At 38.9% G+C, this 17,500-nt stretch overlaps 1 protein-coding gene across 2 annotated transcripts in view; it reads right to left on the bottom strand.

Annotated features, from left to right (window-relative positions):
- The window catches only part of ppp2r5ca (protein phosphatase 2, regulatory subunit B', gamma a), a 76,637-nt gene that overhangs the window by 8,127 nt on the left and 51,010 nt on the right, over nucleotides 1–17,500 (bottom strand). For both annotated transcript variants that reach the window (XM_061895937.1, XM_061895938.1), the window contains 8 exons: nucleotides 15,306–15,416; nucleotides 14,632–14,724; nucleotides 14,334–14,464; nucleotides 11,721–11,780; nucleotides 8,590–8,698; nucleotides 7,161–7,214; nucleotides 6,924–7,094; nucleotides 6,699–6,826 (listed from right to left, as the gene is read on the bottom strand). In XM_061895937.1, the coding sequence (XP_061751921.1) occupies nucleotides 6,699–6,826; nucleotides 6,924–7,094; nucleotides 7,161–7,214; nucleotides 8,590–8,698; nucleotides 11,721–11,780; nucleotides 14,334–14,464; nucleotides 14,632–14,724; nucleotides 15,306–15,416 (857 nt within the window). The remainder of the gene's footprint in view (nucleotides 1–6,698; nucleotides 6,827–6,923; nucleotides 7,095–7,160; nucleotides 7,215–8,589; nucleotides 8,699–11,720; nucleotides 11,781–14,333; nucleotides 14,465–14,631; nucleotides 14,725–15,305; nucleotides 15,417–17,500) is intronic.

Raw genomic sequence — 17,500 nt, 5'->3', positions numbered from 1 at the left:
ATTTTTTTAAAATATTTTATTTACAAAGATCCCTGCATGTTAATCAAGCAAATCAAAAATAAAAGCATACCCAATTTTGCTGTATATTCTTGTTAAAAAACATGGTGTGCAAAAAGTACTGCAACACTAATCAGTGGAACATATGGTATCCCCTCAAAAGTTTATAAAACTTTAAATTAAATCCCTCCGGGTACTCCGGCTTCCTCCCACCTCCAAAGACATGCACCTGGGGATAGGTTGATTGGCAACACTAAATGGTCCCTAGTGTGTGAATGTGAGTATGAATGTTGTCTATCTGTGTTGGCCCTGCGATGAGGTGGCGACTTGTCCAGGGTGTACCCTGCCTTCCGCCCGATTGTAGCTGAGATAGGCGCCAGCGCCCCCCGTGACCCCGAAAGGGAATAAGCAGTAGAAAATGGATGGATGGATAAATTAAATTAATCTATTAAAATGATTGTGCATTTTAGGTTCACTCTGAAATTTCATCTGAAAGCTAAATTTCTTTAACTAAAGATTCATGGGCGAAACGTTGCAATTATATGCATGCTTACTCAAACACATTGTTTACAAGGGTTTACAACAAGTAGCGGGAGCCCTTGACCACATACCGTATTTTTCGGACTATAAGTCACAGTTTTTTTTTCAGTTTGGCCGGGGGTGCGACTTATACTCAGGAGCGACTTATGTGTGAAATTAATACTACATTACCGTAAAATATCAAATAATATTATTTAGCTCATTTACGTAAGAGACTAGACCAGTGGTTCTTAACCTGGGTTCGATCGAACCCTAGGGGTTCGGTGAGTCTGCCTCAGGGGTTCGGCGGAGTCCCCGCCGCGGAGGGCAAGACACACCCGAGTTATCGTGTAAATAAAAACTTCTCCCTTCTGCCGTATTATGCATACCCCCCAAACAATGTTCCCTCTATTTTTCCATCGGATTCGCAGGTGTGTAATCTGTTGTGAGTTCATGCACTGTGTTGGTTTTGTTCTTTGAACAAGACGATGTTCATGCACGGTTCATTTTGTGTAAAAAAAAAAAACATAACTTTGTCATGAATTTGACAAATGTCTATTCTTGGTGTTGGGTTTTATCAAAAAAATGCGACTTATACTCCAGTGCGACTTACATGTTTTTTTCCTTCTTTATTATGCATTTTCAGCAGGTGCAACTTATACTTCGAAAAATACGCTATATTCTTGTTAAAAACAAAGTGTGCAAAAAGTACTGCAACACTAAACAGTGGAACATATTTTATGCCCTCAAAAGTTTATAAAACTTTAAATTAAATAAATCTATTAAAATGATTGTGCATATTAGGTTCACTCTGAAATTTCACCTGAAAGCTCCATTTCCCTAACTAAAGGGCGGTTGGTAGAGCGGCCGTGCCAGCAACTTGAGGGTTCTAGGTTTGATCCCCGCTTCTACCATCCTAGTCACTGCCGTTGTGTCCTTGGGCAAGACACTTTACCCACCTGCTCCCAGTGCCACCCACACTAGTTTAAATGTAACTTAGATATTGGGTTTCGCTATGTAAAGCGCTTTGAATCACTAGAGAAAAGTGCTAAATAAATATAATTCACTTCACTTCACTTAAAAATTCATGAGCAAAACATTGCAATTCTTACAATATATGCATGCTTACTCGAAGACATTGTTTACAAGGGTTTACAACAAGTAGCGGGAGCCCTTGGCCATATAAATGCAACTCTCCTATTATTGCTACTCTCAATCACAATAAATTTAATCTACTCCATTTACAATTGTATTCGACAAAATGTGTTTTGGTTACTAAATTATTGGTTTCTTATGAAAACGTGCGGTTTAAACAAAAAAAACCCCACCTATTTCTTTATATAATATGGAATTCAAAGATTTTGTTTTGGGAGGGGGGACAAACAAGACCAGGCAAGACCCTTTCTAGAACTTTAAATGCTGTCACAGTTAAGGATGGGACCCAAGAGATCGGTTCCCACTGTTCCGGAACCTGGGAAAAAATTTGCCAGTTATGTTAATTATTCCCTTAATGATTCCTGTGGGCGCATATGACATCACCACGCACGGCAACAGGGCAACTTGCAACACTTGCAAAATGGAAATTTTAACCAAGGGAAGAAATAGTAGTGAAACTCAAAAAAATTAAATTGTACAACGGTTCCTTCATTACAGCAATTACTTCTACAAGGTGAAACTTATATATGACATAGGCTCATAACATGCAACTTCAAGATCTTTCAAGCCTTCTTTCGATACATTATGGATAATAATGGTTTACAGATTATGAAAACCACAAATTTAAATCTCAGAAAATTTGGACTTTTCAGAAACTGAAAGCCATGGTTATCAAAATTCTAACAAATAAAGGGTAGATATACCTCACTCTGTATGTAGTGAGTTTACATCATGTTAAATTGCGGACATGAATGGACGTTTGCACCACATTCACATTTTTTGAGTTTCACCTGTACCAGATACAAATAGCACACGGAGCAGCTGTTAACATTGAATGACGTGTTAGGGCAGTAACGAATAATTGAATAGAAAATAACTTTGCTTTATAGACTGTTTCTTCGATTACTCGTTAGATGAGTAACTAATAAAAAAAACATGAAATCCGGACAGCATGGAGTGCCCAAATTTCTGAATATGCGGACATAGTTTCCGTTCGGCTGCTGCGATAGAACACAAGAAAGTGTGTGTGTGGGTGCCATGATATGTGTAGCGGCAAAAAAAAAACATAGATGTTTTCCCATTTTTATTAATGATGTGCATTTTTTTGTTAAAACTAAGAAAAATCAAGGTTGTGGCAAGCAGAATAAATATAATCTTATTTTCCTAAAATGCGCATGAGGCTGTAAAGTGTGTTGCATTCAATTACTCGAATAATAAAATAAACCAATCATATTTGATTACTAGTTATCGATTACTGCAGCCCTCAAAGATATTTTGATCCATTCCGAATCGGAAGTGAATCTCCACCAACAGCAACGTCAGCATGTTGTCTGCTGTTAATACTACAGGTAACTAATTAACACTGCCTATAATTGCAAAACCTGCTACTATTTACTGCAAATGTCAACCAGATGTTTCTCATGCATTACACGACGAGACTGCATCTGGCAGGCTTCAGGGGCTGCACGCCTCCTCCCTGTCTGAGAGGTGTTCTCCACAGCCGGAGACACGAATTAGTCAGAAAGATCACGTATTTCCTGAAAAAGCAGATATGCTTATTATTCTGCAAAATAGTAGTAGACTTTTATAGTTGATGGTTGCAAAATTGCACAAAGCAGTTTGATTGGCCTTAGTTGCTTGTATTTGTCACTGGCTGACATACTTTAAGTTACTTTTGAAAGTCAAATGTGTATTACTGAACAATTCTGTGTACAAACCCGGTTTCCATATGAGTTGGGAAATTGTGCTAGATGTAAATATAAACGGAATAAAATGATTTGCAAATCATTTCAACCCAAATCCAGTTGAGTATGCTACAAAGACAACATATTTGATGTTCAAACTGATAAAAATTTTTTTTTTGCAAATAATCATTAACTTTAGAATTTGATGCCAGCAACACGTGACAAAGAAGTTGGGAAAGGTGGCAAGAAATACTGATAAAGTTGAGGAATGCTCATCAAACACTTATTTGGAACATCCCACAGGTGTGCAGGCTAATTGGGAAAAGGTGGGTGCCATGATTGGGTAAAAAAACAACTTCCCAAAAAATGCTCAGTCTTTCACAAGAAAGGATGGGGCGAGGTACACCCCTTTGTCCACAACTACGCGAGCAAATTGTCAAATAGTTTAAGAACAATGTTTCTCAAAATGCAATTGCAAGAAATTTAGGGATTTCAAAATCTACGGTCCATAATATCATCAAAAGGTTTAGAGAATCTGGAAAAATCACTCCACGTAAACGGCATGGCGGGAAACCAACATTGAATGACCGTGACCTTCGATCCATGCACTGTATCAACAACCGACATCAATCTCTAAAGGATATCACCATATGGGCTCAGGAATACTTCAGAAAACCGCTGTCGCTAAATACAGTTCGTCACTACATCTGTGAGTGCAAGTTAAAACTCTACTATGCAAAGCAAAAGCCATTTATCAACAACATCCAGAAACGCCGCCGATTTCTCTGGGCCTGAGATCATCTAAGATGGATTGATGCAAAGTGGAAAAGTGTTCTGTGGTCTGACTAGTCCACATTTCAAATTTTTGGGGGAAAAATTCGACATTGTGTCATCCGAACCAAAGGGGAAGCGAACCCTCCAGACTGTTATCGACACAAAGTTAAAAAGCCAGCATCTGTGATGGTATGGGGGTTCATTAGTGCCCAAAGCATGGGTAACTTACACATCTGTGAAGGCACCATTAATGCTGAAAGGTACATACAGGTTTTGGAACAACATATGCTACCATCTAAGCGCCGTCTTTTTCATGGACGCCCCTGCTTATTTCAGCAAGACAATCCCAAGCCATATTCAGCACGTGTTACAACAGTGTGGCTTAGTAAAAAAAGAGTGCGGGTACTTTCCTGGCCCGCCTGCAGTCCAGACCTGTCTCCCATCGAAAATGTGTGGTGCATTACGAAGCGTAAAATACGACAGCGAAGACCCCGGACTGTTGAACGACTGAAGCTCAACATAAAACAAGAATGGAAAAGAATTCCACTTTCAAATCTTTAATAATTAGTTTCATCAGTTCCCAAATGTTTATTGAGTGTTGTTAAAAGAAAAGGTGATGTAACACAGTGGTGAACATGACCTTTCCCAATTACTTGGGCACGTGTTGCAGCCATGAAATTCTAAGTTAATTATTTGCAAAAAAAAAAATTAAGTTTATGAGTTTGAACATCAAATATCTTGTCTTTGTAGTGCATTCAATTAAATATGGGTTGAAAAGGATTTGCAAATCATTGTAATCCGTTTGTATGTACATCTAACACAATTTCCCAACTCATATGGAAACAGGGTTTGTACTTGTCACATAATTTATGCTGTATCTTGTTTATTTTAACAGTAAAATACTTAAAGTATAAAAGGTATTTTTAAAACAAATTATTGTTATGCCCTATGCATCCCATTGAGAGAATAGCCCACTTTAGGACATCTTTGTTGGGTTTGTACGCAAATATTTTTTCCAAACCATGGATTTTTAACATTTTCCAGGCCAAGGACCCTCAACCAGATGAGAGATAAAGCAGGGACCCCCTACTTGTAAACCTTGTATGAAATAGTATTTTAAATTAAATTAATCCTAAAAGTCCCTTGTTATTGTGCAATGCTAAGATATTCCAAGAATACAGACCACTCATCCAACCATCTTCCTCCACTTATGCAAGGTCGGGTCGTTGGACAGCAGGCTAAGCAGAGAAACCTAGACTTCTCTCTCCGTAGCTACATCCTCCAACTCCTCCCGTGGGATCCCAAGTTGTTCAGGTCAATTCAGAAATATAGTGGCCCCTTCCCCGTGGCCTATTACCGGTCAGAATGCCGTAAACCCCTGCCTGGCCTTCGGGGGGCATCCCGACCAGATACCCGAACCACTTTGTCTGGCTCCTCTCGATGTGAGAGGAACAGCGGCTGTACTCCCCGCTCCGCCCAAACGACAGAGCTTCTCACCTTATCTCTGAAGGAGAGCCTTGCTCCCGGACAAAGGAAACAAATTTCGGGCTTGTCCTTTCGTTCATAACCCAAAGCTAATGACCATGAGTGCGGATAGGAACATAAGTCGACCAGTAAATTGACAACTTTGCCTTCCGGCTCAGATCCTTCTTCACCACGGCGGATCAATACAGTGTCCGCATCACTGCAGATGCCACACCGATCCACCTGTTGACCTAGCGATCCACTCTTCTCGTGAATAAGACTCCAAGGTACTTAAACTTCTTCACTCGGGGCAAGGTCTCCTCCACAACACAGAGATGGCACTCCAGCCTTTTCCTGGCAAGAACCATAGATTCGGACTTGGAGGTGATTATTCTCATCCCAGCCGCTTCACACTCAGCTACGAACCATTCAAGTGAGAGCTGAAGATCCTGACCAGATGAAGCCAGCAGGACCACGTCATCTACAAACACCAAACACCTAATCCCGCAGCCACCAACACCCTGACTGCGCCAAAGAATTCCGTCCATAAAAGTTATGAAGAGAATCGGTGAGAAAGGGCAGCTCTGGCAGAATCCAACTCTCACTGGAAATGGGTCCAACTTACCGGCGGCAATACAGACAAAGGTATGATACCGATCATACAGAATAAAGCGCTGTTAATCGCTAGCTTGCAACTTAAGCGCTAATCGCTAGCTATCTTAAATACTAAGATTATTAGAATAATAAAAATCGATAAAGAACCAAACTGTTAAGCAGAACTAAAATCATATAAATCTTATTATTCCCATCTCTAGTAAAAATTATGCGTTAGTATCTCAAAGTTGAAATTATTAAATTATTATTTTTTGAAATATTAGACAACTTACAGCTTTAACCCCTCCAAAGAAATAGACAGACAACTTTTGGACTCAGTATACCTATAGTGAAATTACGGTTGTATGTTGTATTAACTCTTAATTAACTTCATTTGACCATGTGACATTATGAAAAGAATTGTTTCACATGAGTGTTAGACGGGATGATGGATTAGCGCAGCCTGAGACTGAATGCTGCACTCCAGTGTCGAGGAGTGACGCAACTCACTTGTTCCAGTGGGTCTTGGAGTTTCGGTACAAAGCGGGAAACATGATTGGTAGAATCTTTGCCGCGTTGTCGCTGATCAGACTCATGATGTACTCGTTATTCCAGTAGTACAGCGCTCTCTCTGCCACCTGCAGAGCACATACAGAACATCTCATCAGGGTGCACTAGAGTAATGAGTGTACTTCCAGGGCTAACCTTCTCATCAATCATTCAATCATGGATTACCTGGAAGTGCGGGCTGGACACACATTTGGCCAGCTGTCGAAAGAGAGGCTCCTGCACCTTAACAAACTCAGACGGCTCGATGACGTCTAGAATCTCCTCCAGCTCGTTGAGAAACATCACTTCCTTGGGACTGTGGGTCTTTGGCCAGTACTTTAGGAGAGCCATGACCACCTTTATGGAATGACGATGTTAAAAATCAGCATTTTAAGCCAGTGTGCAAGACATGAGTGAACATACCGGCTCCGTTAGGGTACTATCCTTTTCTAAAAACTGCACCACACAGTAGGCCAGCTGCAAAAAAAATAACAAAAATTTAGTATGTGCTTTCATGTAGTGCATTTACTCAGTTTTTATTTGGCCATACAGCCTTTTCATTCACCCTTAATTTGATACAACTTTTTACATTTGCGATACAATGCCAATATGGGAACCTTAAAGCGGAACTGCACTTTTGAGAGGAATAGTCTTATCATTTATAATCCCTATGTCAAACAAGAACACACATGTTTTGCTATTTTATGCATTGTAAATCATAAATAAACGATAAAAAAAGTCAGCTAACAATGGAGTCAATGGGAGTCGCAGTAGATAGATAGATAGATAGATAGATAGATAGAGATAAATCTTTATTGATTCCTTCAGGAGAGTTCCCTCTGGAAAATTAAATACATGCTCTAAAAATATCCAAATACCTCTATTAACATTTATATTCACACTGTGAGTATATATGTAATGCAGTAACCAGACATTTTAATAACACACAATATTCACATTATTTTTGTAATTTTAAGCATACGGCGGCACAATAATTTCATAGACGCAGCACAACGTTTCCTTTTTCCTTCAACAATACTGACTACTACTCAAGCAGTATTCATGACCAACAACAAACATATTAAAGCATTACTTACTGTACAATTTCTGCTCTCACTAGGATGACGACTGATGGATGCACATAATTATTTAATGCTTGTTTGTATTGTTGAATGTTTTAGTCTGCATATTAATCAATTAAGGACACTTTTTATTACATATCTCTAGTAGGTTTGTCAATCTTAAAACAGCTCACGACTCGATTTTGATTCCTGGGGTGACAATTTGATTCAAAATTGATTCTTGATTCAACACAAATTTCAGTGTGTTATTTGGTATTAAAATTATAATAAAACCCTTTGAAAACATGTTACAAGAGCTCTTCTTGGCTGCTGTCATGACATATTTGCAGCTCAGAGATGACAAACATATTTCTCTTAAAAAAACAATAGCTTTTTGAAAATAAATCAAATCTGAATACATTTTTTGATCCCTCCCAATGTTTAGCTTATGTGTTACTGTGTGCTTGACTGCAGTGTAGCTGCCAGCTCCTAGTAGCCAATAGCCTACCATGTTTACCTTTTTAAATGACTTCAATTAAATGCAATAAAAGTATAAAAGTATTGTGCGCTTTTTGGAGGATATTTAGATGTTGACTGTCGAGGTTTTGCTCAAGTACGCAATACTTCAGGATCGCTTTGATTGGAGCGCATATCGGATATTTTTGATGCAATCCATCATAATAATTATATTTACAATAAAATCTCATTCCCATTTTTTAAAAGTATCCCTCCACATCCACCCCTCCAAAAAAAAAGGAAGAAAAGGAGAAAATAAAATAGACACACGTTACCTGTGGATGGTAGACACTGAGTGATTTAACTTTGTGAAGAGGTAATAAAACCTTCAATAGGAATATCTTGTGCTCTTCTTTTAGAGGTAAGGCAAATCCATTGATGATACTGCAAAACAAAACAAAATCATTTTAGGTCAGTGAATACAACAATGCTCATCATGATAGTGGTGTGGGACTGCACTTAAATTATGCCATTTGTAAGAATTGAATGTCAAGTAATCATTAAATGGCCCTGATATGTCAAAAGGCATTAATAAATCATTGTCTTTTTGAATACCTTTATAGCTGATAACTGTAGTTCAGCCGGGAAATGCTCATTTCAAAATTAGATTTAAAGCCCCGAAATATTGTTATAGTTTTAATTTCGATACCCGGCCCTCTGCGCTTTGAAAGATGGAGACTATTGAAAGCCGAAAATATTTTTTCATCCAACGCTAAACTAGCTAATCTCTTCCTTGATAGGTAAGTAAGGCATTTATGGTTTCTTATTACTTGTAATAAATGTAAATGGACATTTCATATGTAAACAATATTGTCCAATACAGTCTATAATCTTGTCAAAGCTAATATGCTCGTGCAACAAATGCTTAGGAGCGAAGCACCATCACACTAGTGTAATGCTTTTAGCATGCTAGCCCTGTCAATGACACATCAACATACAGGCTAACGGAGGAAATGTATGCCCGTTAGCCTGTATGTCAATGTGTCATCCAACTGACAGGGCAAACTGTCTTTCGACAAATAAAACCTATGTGGATATGCGTAGTGTCAGTGCCTATTTCGTTGTCAATATGCTGATACGCAGGGGAAATACGTTCCAACATTAGCATGGCTGATTGCAGTTTCTGGTACTGTATGCATCCGGCACAGATGGGGTGGTATGTACTTGGCACATACCAAGTATGTGCCAAGTAATGATTTTCTACTGTATGTATTGACATGGTAGTAAGCTGTATGATTTATGCGTAACGTGGGTTGGCTTATAGAATTTCACTTGGCACTGGGTGATGTGCGTAAATGGAAGAGAATGCAGTGCGTCAGGTTGGATGCAAAATGGAGTTATGCTGAACGAAATGTGGCGGTAATTTTATTGTTGGCCTTGGCTCGGCATCAAAGTAGGTCTATGCGATATATTTTATAGAATATATTCGATGGTGGTCCGTGTGGTCAAACTACATATTTTAGCAGGGAAATCCCAACAATTTGTCCCGACTACCGATTAAAATATTGTTGCGTAACTTTACAAATACCTTTGGCTAATCGACATTAGAAAAATGTGGTGTATTTATTACATAGTAAACCATCTTACAAGAAGCTTAAACAAGATAAAGCTGCAGCGTAAGACTCGTGGATTGCCATTTGACGTTCATTGGAGTAGGATTTGGCTGCCTATCTGGCAACCTCAGTCATGAAGACTGTGAGGGGACTACAGAATTATGACCGTGATTGCAGTACCATTGCTGGCCACATAACTACATATTGCACCTTTAAGTTCATGTATTACATCTTGATATACAAACCCTGTTTCCATATGAGTTGGGAAATTGTGTTAGATGTAAATATAAACGGAATACAACAATGATTTGCAAATCCTTTTCAACCCATATTCAATTGAATGGACTACAAAAAATATATATTTGATGTTCAAACCCAAACTTTATATTTTTTTTTTGCAAGTAATTATTGACTTAGAATTTCATGGCTGCAACAAGTGCCAAAATGGTTGGGAAAGGTCATGTTCACCACTGTGTTAAATCCCCTTTTCTTTTAACAACACTCAATAAACGTTTGGGAACTGAGGAAACCAATTGTTGAAGCTTTGAAAGTGGAATTCTTTCTCATTCTTGTTTTATGTAGAGCTTCAGTCGATCAACAGTCCAGGGTCTCCGCTGTCGTATTTTACGCTTCATAATGCGCCACACATTTTCGATGGGAGACAGGTCTGGACTGCAGGCGGGCCAGGAAAGTACCTGCACTCTTTTTTTACGAAGCTACGCTGTTGTAACACGTGGCTTGGCATTGTCTTGCTGAAATAAGCAGGGGAATCCATGATAACATTGCTTGGATGACAACATATGCTGCTCCAAAACCTGTATGGACCATTCAGCATTAATGGTGCCTTCACAGATGTGTAAGTTACCCATGCCTTGGGCACTAATGCACCCCCATACCATCACAGATGCTGGCTTATGAACTTTGCGCCTATAACAATCCGGATGGTTATTTCCCTCATTGTTCCGGAGGACACCACCTCCACAGTTTCCAAATATAATTTGAAATGTGGACTCGTCAGACCACAGAACACTCTTTCACTTTGCATCAGTCCATCTTAGATGAGCTCGGGCCCAGCGAAGCCAGCGGCGTTCCTTGGTGTTGATGAATGGGTTTTGCTTCGCATAGCAGAGTTTTAACTTGAACTTACAGATGTAGCAACCAACTATAGTTACCGGTAGTGGTTTTATGAAGTGTTCCTGAGCCCATGTGGTGATATCCTTTACACACTGATGTCAGTTTTTGATGCAGTACCGCCTAAGGGCTAAAAGGTCCGTAATATCGTCGCTTACGTGCAGTGATATTTTTCCAGATTCTCTGATTTTACGGACCGTAGATGGTAAAATTCCTAAATTCCTTGCAATAGCTCGTTGAAAAATGTTGTTCTAAAACTGTTCGACAATTTGCTTACAAATTGGTGACCCTCGCTCCATCCTTGTTTGTGAATTACTTAGCATTTCATGGAAGCTGCTTTTATACCCAATCATGGCACCCACCTATTCCCAATTAGCCTGCACACCTGTGGGATGTTCCAAATATTTTTTTGATGAACATTATCATTTACCAGTATTTATTGCCACCTTTCCCAAGTTCTTTGTCGTGTGTTGCTAGCGTCAAATTCTAAAGTTAATGATTATTTGCAAAAAAAAAAATGTTTATCAGTTTGAACATCAAATATGTTGTCTTTGTAGCATATTCAACTGAATATGGGTTGAAAATGATTTGCAAATCATAGTATCCCATTTATATTTACATCTAACACAATTTCCCAACTCATATGGAAACAGGGTTTGTAGATTGCATTGGTGTGCCTAATGTGTATGTCAGTGTGTTAACAACAATAATGGTGATCAAACCTTCCAAGTATTTCCAGTAGTTCAGCAATACCGTTGTGGTGCTCCGTCTCATAGATAAACCTGAAAAAACAAAATGAGTTGTTAGAATATTGTGGTCAGAAATGTTTGTTTTACACACCTTCAGATTAGCATTAGGTGACAGAGGAAAAAGGTGCTTATTTTATTATTTATAACATACAATGAAAACTACTACTTTTGGACAAATGAGGATTCACAACCTTATCTTTTTGAACCTGAATACAGAGAGGATGAACTACTGGTTATAGAAGCAAGCACAAAGAGGTTGAAACGGTGGAGCAGACGGAAGCGAGAGAGTAAAGCTGGTATGACTAGACGCTGCAGATGTGGTACTTGTAGACAAGCTATGCCAAGATGAAAGCGTACCCAAAGTGCTTACCCAAAACCAACAAGAAAAAAACGTCCCCAGCCAGTGATCGGTTATATTGATCATAATACATGCAGCACATCACCATACAACTACAGTACATATGCTGTTTAGCTATCAGGGTACAGTGTGGGCTAATGCTTTACATATACTGTATTTTGATTTTTCTTGTTTTTCAGTCAGTATAGATTAATAAAAATAATAATGGATTAGATTTATACAGCGCTTTTCTGGACATTCAAAAGCGCTTCACAGAGAAGTGAACACCAATCATTCGTGCACACCTGGTGGTGGAAAGCTACTTTCGTAGCCACAGCTGCCCTGGGGTAGGCTGACGAAAGTGTGGCTGCCCGTTCAGTTTAGTTTATTAAGGATCCCTATTAGTCTACACTAGAGGAGACTATTCGTCCAGTTTGCGCCTTTGGCCCCTCTGACCACCACCTATCATTCATCATTCATTCACCAGTGTGAGCTGGGGGGGAAGGGTGAAGTGTCCTGCTCGAAGACACAACAGCAGCGATTTGGATGTCATAAGGCGGGGATGGAACCTGCAACCCTCAGGATGCAGGCACGGCCGCTCTACCCACTACGCCATGCCGGTGTCCTATCGCATAGAGTTGTGCATTTCTAACTCTAAAGCTATTCAGCTGCTGATGCAAGAAGCTAGTTTACCTCTTGCCATAGCTCGTTGGCGGATAATGACGTCGCATAGGTACCTGAAGAATTGTTGACGATTTATGAATGCATTTTCAAGAGTGAATTAAAGTCAGCTAACAGAGCTACTGTGCCCATAGAACCCCCCCCAAAAAAACATCCAAAAAGCGCTAACAATACTTTCATTTATATAGGACCAGAATATCAACCAAGTATTAGCGATATTGTTATTATAAGCACTAACGTAAAGCACCTACTTGTAGCAGCGCATCTACTACAGAGAGCTAACTAGCTTTTGCTAGTATATTGATATAATCAGCTGGTGAGGCTATCTCGCCTCTGAGTTGGTGAAAGTTAATTCTAGATCCTAAATCAGGCCTCATCTAGATAGTAGAAAGGTATGGCTGAAACCAAGAAGTTAGTTAACTGACTCAACCCGGAGATGGCAAGAAAAAACACACAAAGACGCTAGTTTTACACCCCTCCAACCCCCCATTTTTTAAAACCTTTCGCAAGGATTATGTTCAATTCTTCATCTATACGGGAAGATATAAACATTCTAACAGTCGGCATCCCAGTGAGAGCAGACATTGTATAGTGTTTGTTTTATCATGTTGTCTCTCACAAAGTGTTGTGAGTTGCAGTCAGGCTTGCTGTTGAAGGAAATGCTAAAACCAACGCGCCACCCTATGTTCAACTGAGCAAAAAAAATACATAAATATTGCACGTTATTGTGAATTTGCCTGTTACTACATTACTTTATACTTACAGCATGTATATAAACCCTTGATGGTGGTGTGTTTGGAATATTTTTAGAGCCCCTTACAGGCAGAAAAGAGGAACTCCCATTGACTCCAGTGTTAGCTGACTTTTGCCAGCATTTAGGTGCAAGTTAGAATGCGTATATAAAAAAAACGTAAGTGTTCTTGTCTCAAATAAGGATTGTTAATGATTACAAAAATTGTGCTGTTTCCTTTTAATGCTAGTGAGTTGTGCATCTAAAAATCAAAACACCCCACCTCCAATTAATACATTTTCAAATGCATCCATGTTAAAATTAAATATATTGCCACTCAATCAATCTGTGTTTGTTGTTCAGTATTATCCCTTACCTGGTTCATGTTTACCCGTTTTTATTTTATGTTTTAACTTTTTTTTATTTTCTATATTAGCAATATATGATGATGCTCCTGTTGGAAAAATGCAGTTTCAATGTTATGTGCATTTCCAATGCTTAAGAATAACATTTATTAGGAAAATCCTTAATTTATCCTTAAGGTTGCATTGGGGCTAGGGGTGTGTTTTATTTGATTACTCGATTAATCAAACAAATTGATATATTGCATGAATAGTTAAATATTAAATAGCTGCATCCATAAAATATAATATGTATTATTATAAATATTGACATACTATATATAATATTGTACTACGGCTGCCCTTGCATACGTTTTCTATGAATTTTCGCATTACAGATGCCACGTCTCCTCTGCCTGAAACTCACTTCTCTCACACCGTTCAGTTTAAAGCAGATGACCTATGTGCGAAAGGAGCTGCAGCAGAAGTGCACTCACCTATAGAAAATGTTATTAATCTGTTTTCTTATGTAAGCTCTCAGGCCGAGGAACTTCCCATAGATCCTGTGGAGGGTCGTCTTGAGGAAGTCTCGCTCTCTGGGATCTTCGCTGTCAAATAGTTCTAAAAGCTGGCATGCAAGAGCGAGAACAGACAATACATTAAACACTGCAAACTTCACAACGCTTTGTAAATTTGATTTTTTATACTTAATGGAAACGGAATGCGTTTCCATAGTGCTGTAAAGCTATTTGTCTAAACTGACAAGAGCCTGCTAGGAGCCTACTCTTTTCTTACCTGCATAACAAATTTCTGGTCTATGTATTTCTTCGCTATGTTTGGTTGAAAGTCGGGCGATTCTAAAAATCTAAGAAAAAATTCATAGACGAGCTGCAAAAGAAAAAAAGAGCAGAATGAAAACAGGCGAAGTGCAGAGTAAAATATGTATGACACTGTGCTGTTATTAACCAATTTTCTTACAACATTCAAGAGGATGCTGCTCGAGCATGCTTCCGTGCAGGCGCAACTGAAAAAGTGATTTTGCATTTACACGTACCGGTTATTCTAGGTTGGAAATAAGTTTCCATTTTGGATGTATTTTGCAGTAGATTAAAGTACAATGTTTTATTTTCCTCTATTCAAACACAGTGTTACTGTTCAAACTGTGTGTAATGTTACAGTGGCCAAAAATATTAAATATACTTGTTAAATAGAACCTTTGTCTGGTTTTTGACGAGTTATTAGGCCTACTATGCTACTATATTTTACTGTTGGTCATTATAGTAGTTGTTGGTGAGCCCTTTTTTTTTTTTAAAGCAGTACTTGGTGAAAAATCTTTGAGCACCACTGTTCTATGGTATATGCACTTATAGTTTACATATGGTGTCAAATCAGGAATTGAATCAAGACATGAATTGTGCTTTTTCTGATGATGAAACAGTGATGTTTAAGCAAATTCGGTTAATAGCTACCTGTAAGTGTGGCCAGGCCGCTTCAAGTGTGGGTTCATCCTCCTCAGGATCAAATTCTGCTCCTGTGGGGTTGGACGACGGAGGCAGCGTTCTGAACATGTTCACAGCAAACTAGGAGAAAGAAGACAAAAACAATGGGAAATGATGATTTGATTATGCATGAATAAGATGGCTATCACAACCACATAGAGGTGTTTATTTAGCGTAAATCAGAATATACTGTAATGTAATGCTTTGGATCAGGGTTCTCCAATCAGCAGCTCGCAAGGTGATTTTGAGTAGCTCAAAAAAGTGTAAAAAATGTCTGCTTAAACTCAGTATTTTTAGAATTGTTCAAAACCAGATCTAAAGCTTCAATTTAATGACAAATGTCCATAAAATTTCATAAAGACAACCGCCGGAATGAGTGGAGATCTGCTTCCTAAATAAAGCACAATTTAAATGTCGCCAGTCATATAAAAACACAATCGCCTTTATTTTTGTCAAAGTAGCTCAGGTCATAACAAAAAAAAAAACCTGCATTGGAAATAAATGCATATGAAATATATGATTACATTTTTTTTAAACAATATGTGAGTTGTGAATATCGACACTGTTAATGCTCTGGCAAAACAAGTTTATTTCCATTGTTTGGGTTGAAATAACTATGAATATAAACATTAAAAAATTGAGTAGCTCACAGCCATTTTTATTTTTTTAACGCAGCTCCCAGAAGAATTGTAGACAGTAGGAAAAAAATGTTAGCAATAACTCTGATGTAGTGGACTACAAACTACAACCACAATAATAAAATGTATAATTACATTAATGAAACACTACTGCATTGACTCAAATATGGGACAGGTAATGTTATATTGGGGAGATAAAAGGGCATACTCGTAGAAGGCCAATCATAATGTGCCTGAGCCCACACCCAAGGTATCGCACGTTTGGATGTGGCCTGGCTTGCTTCCGCTCTTTTGCCGCAATTGAAAAAAGGTAGTCCAAGGCAGGGTTCTTACCCTTTTAGACCACAAGGCCCAACTTTGTCCACCACACGGGGGTCTTGGGCCAGCTCAAATATTAACAAAGAATTCGTAATCTTATATCTGGCAGCATGGTGGAAGAAGGGTTAGTGCGTCTGCCTCACAATACGAAGGTCCTGAGTAGTCCTGGGTTCAATTCCGGGCTCGGGATCTTTCTGTGTGGAGTTTGCATGTTCTCCCCGTGAATGCGTGGGTTGCCTCCGAGTACTCCGGCTTCCTCCCACTTCCAAAAACATGCACCTGCGGATAAGTTGATTGGCAACACTAAATTGGCCCTAGTGTGTGAATAATAGTGTGAATGTTGTCTGTCTATCTGTGTTGGCCCTGCGATGAGGAGGCGACTTGTCCAGGGTATACACCACCTTCCGCCCGATTGTAGTTAAGATAGGCACCAGCGCCCACCGCGAACCCAACCAAAGGGAATAAGCGGTAGGAAATGGATGGATGGATGGATGAATGAATAGTAATCTTACTCTTCCTTTTAAATCGTATTCAAAAAATTATATCAAACCTACAAACAGTTTACAACCTTGTCAAATGACACAAAATCATGTGTTATTCACAAAGACTATCAAGGCATAGCTGAGGCGGATTACAAAAATACTAATCAAATACACTGCAAAGGAAGACATTCAGCAAAGCTGATGAAAAATAAATGTACATACAATTACACAGCACTAAAATTCTAACTGAATGAAATTGAAATAAGGCTTCACCACATTAGTCATATTCATTTAAAGTTCAGCTCTAGACTTCTTCTGTTTCATATTGCCAATACTGCCACAAGTGGAGGAAAAGTGTATTATAACTGAGTACAGCTTCATCCCATACAAACAACAGCGAATATATTTTTGGCACTCGCGGCTCAACAACCCTGGCCTAATTCATCTTTGAAGGTGTACAATTTCTCAAATATGATCAATTAATCAATCAAAATTTACTTATATAGCCCTTAATCACAAATGTCTCAAAGGGCTGCACAAGCGGAGCCACAACGACATCCTCAGATGTCGTTGTAGCTCAGATGTCCTCAGATCCCACATCAGGGCAAAAAAAACTCAACATAATGGGAACAACGAGTAACCTTGGAAGGGACCGCAGATGTGGGAACCCCTCATCCCCAGGGTGACTGGTGCAACGAATGCCGAATGGATATGGTTAATAATGTGA

This window comes from Nerophis ophidion, linkage group LG03, assembly GCF_033978795.1.
Source record: "Nerophis ophidion isolate RoL-2023_Sa linkage group LG03, RoL_Noph_v1.0, whole genome shotgun sequence".
NCBI classification, from domain to species: domain Eukaryota; kingdom Metazoa; phylum Chordata; class Actinopteri; order Syngnathiformes; family Syngnathidae; genus Nerophis; species Nerophis ophidion.
The sequence above is the reverse complement of the archived record's forward strand: the minus strand, read 5'-3'. Positions and strand labels throughout refer to the sequence as shown.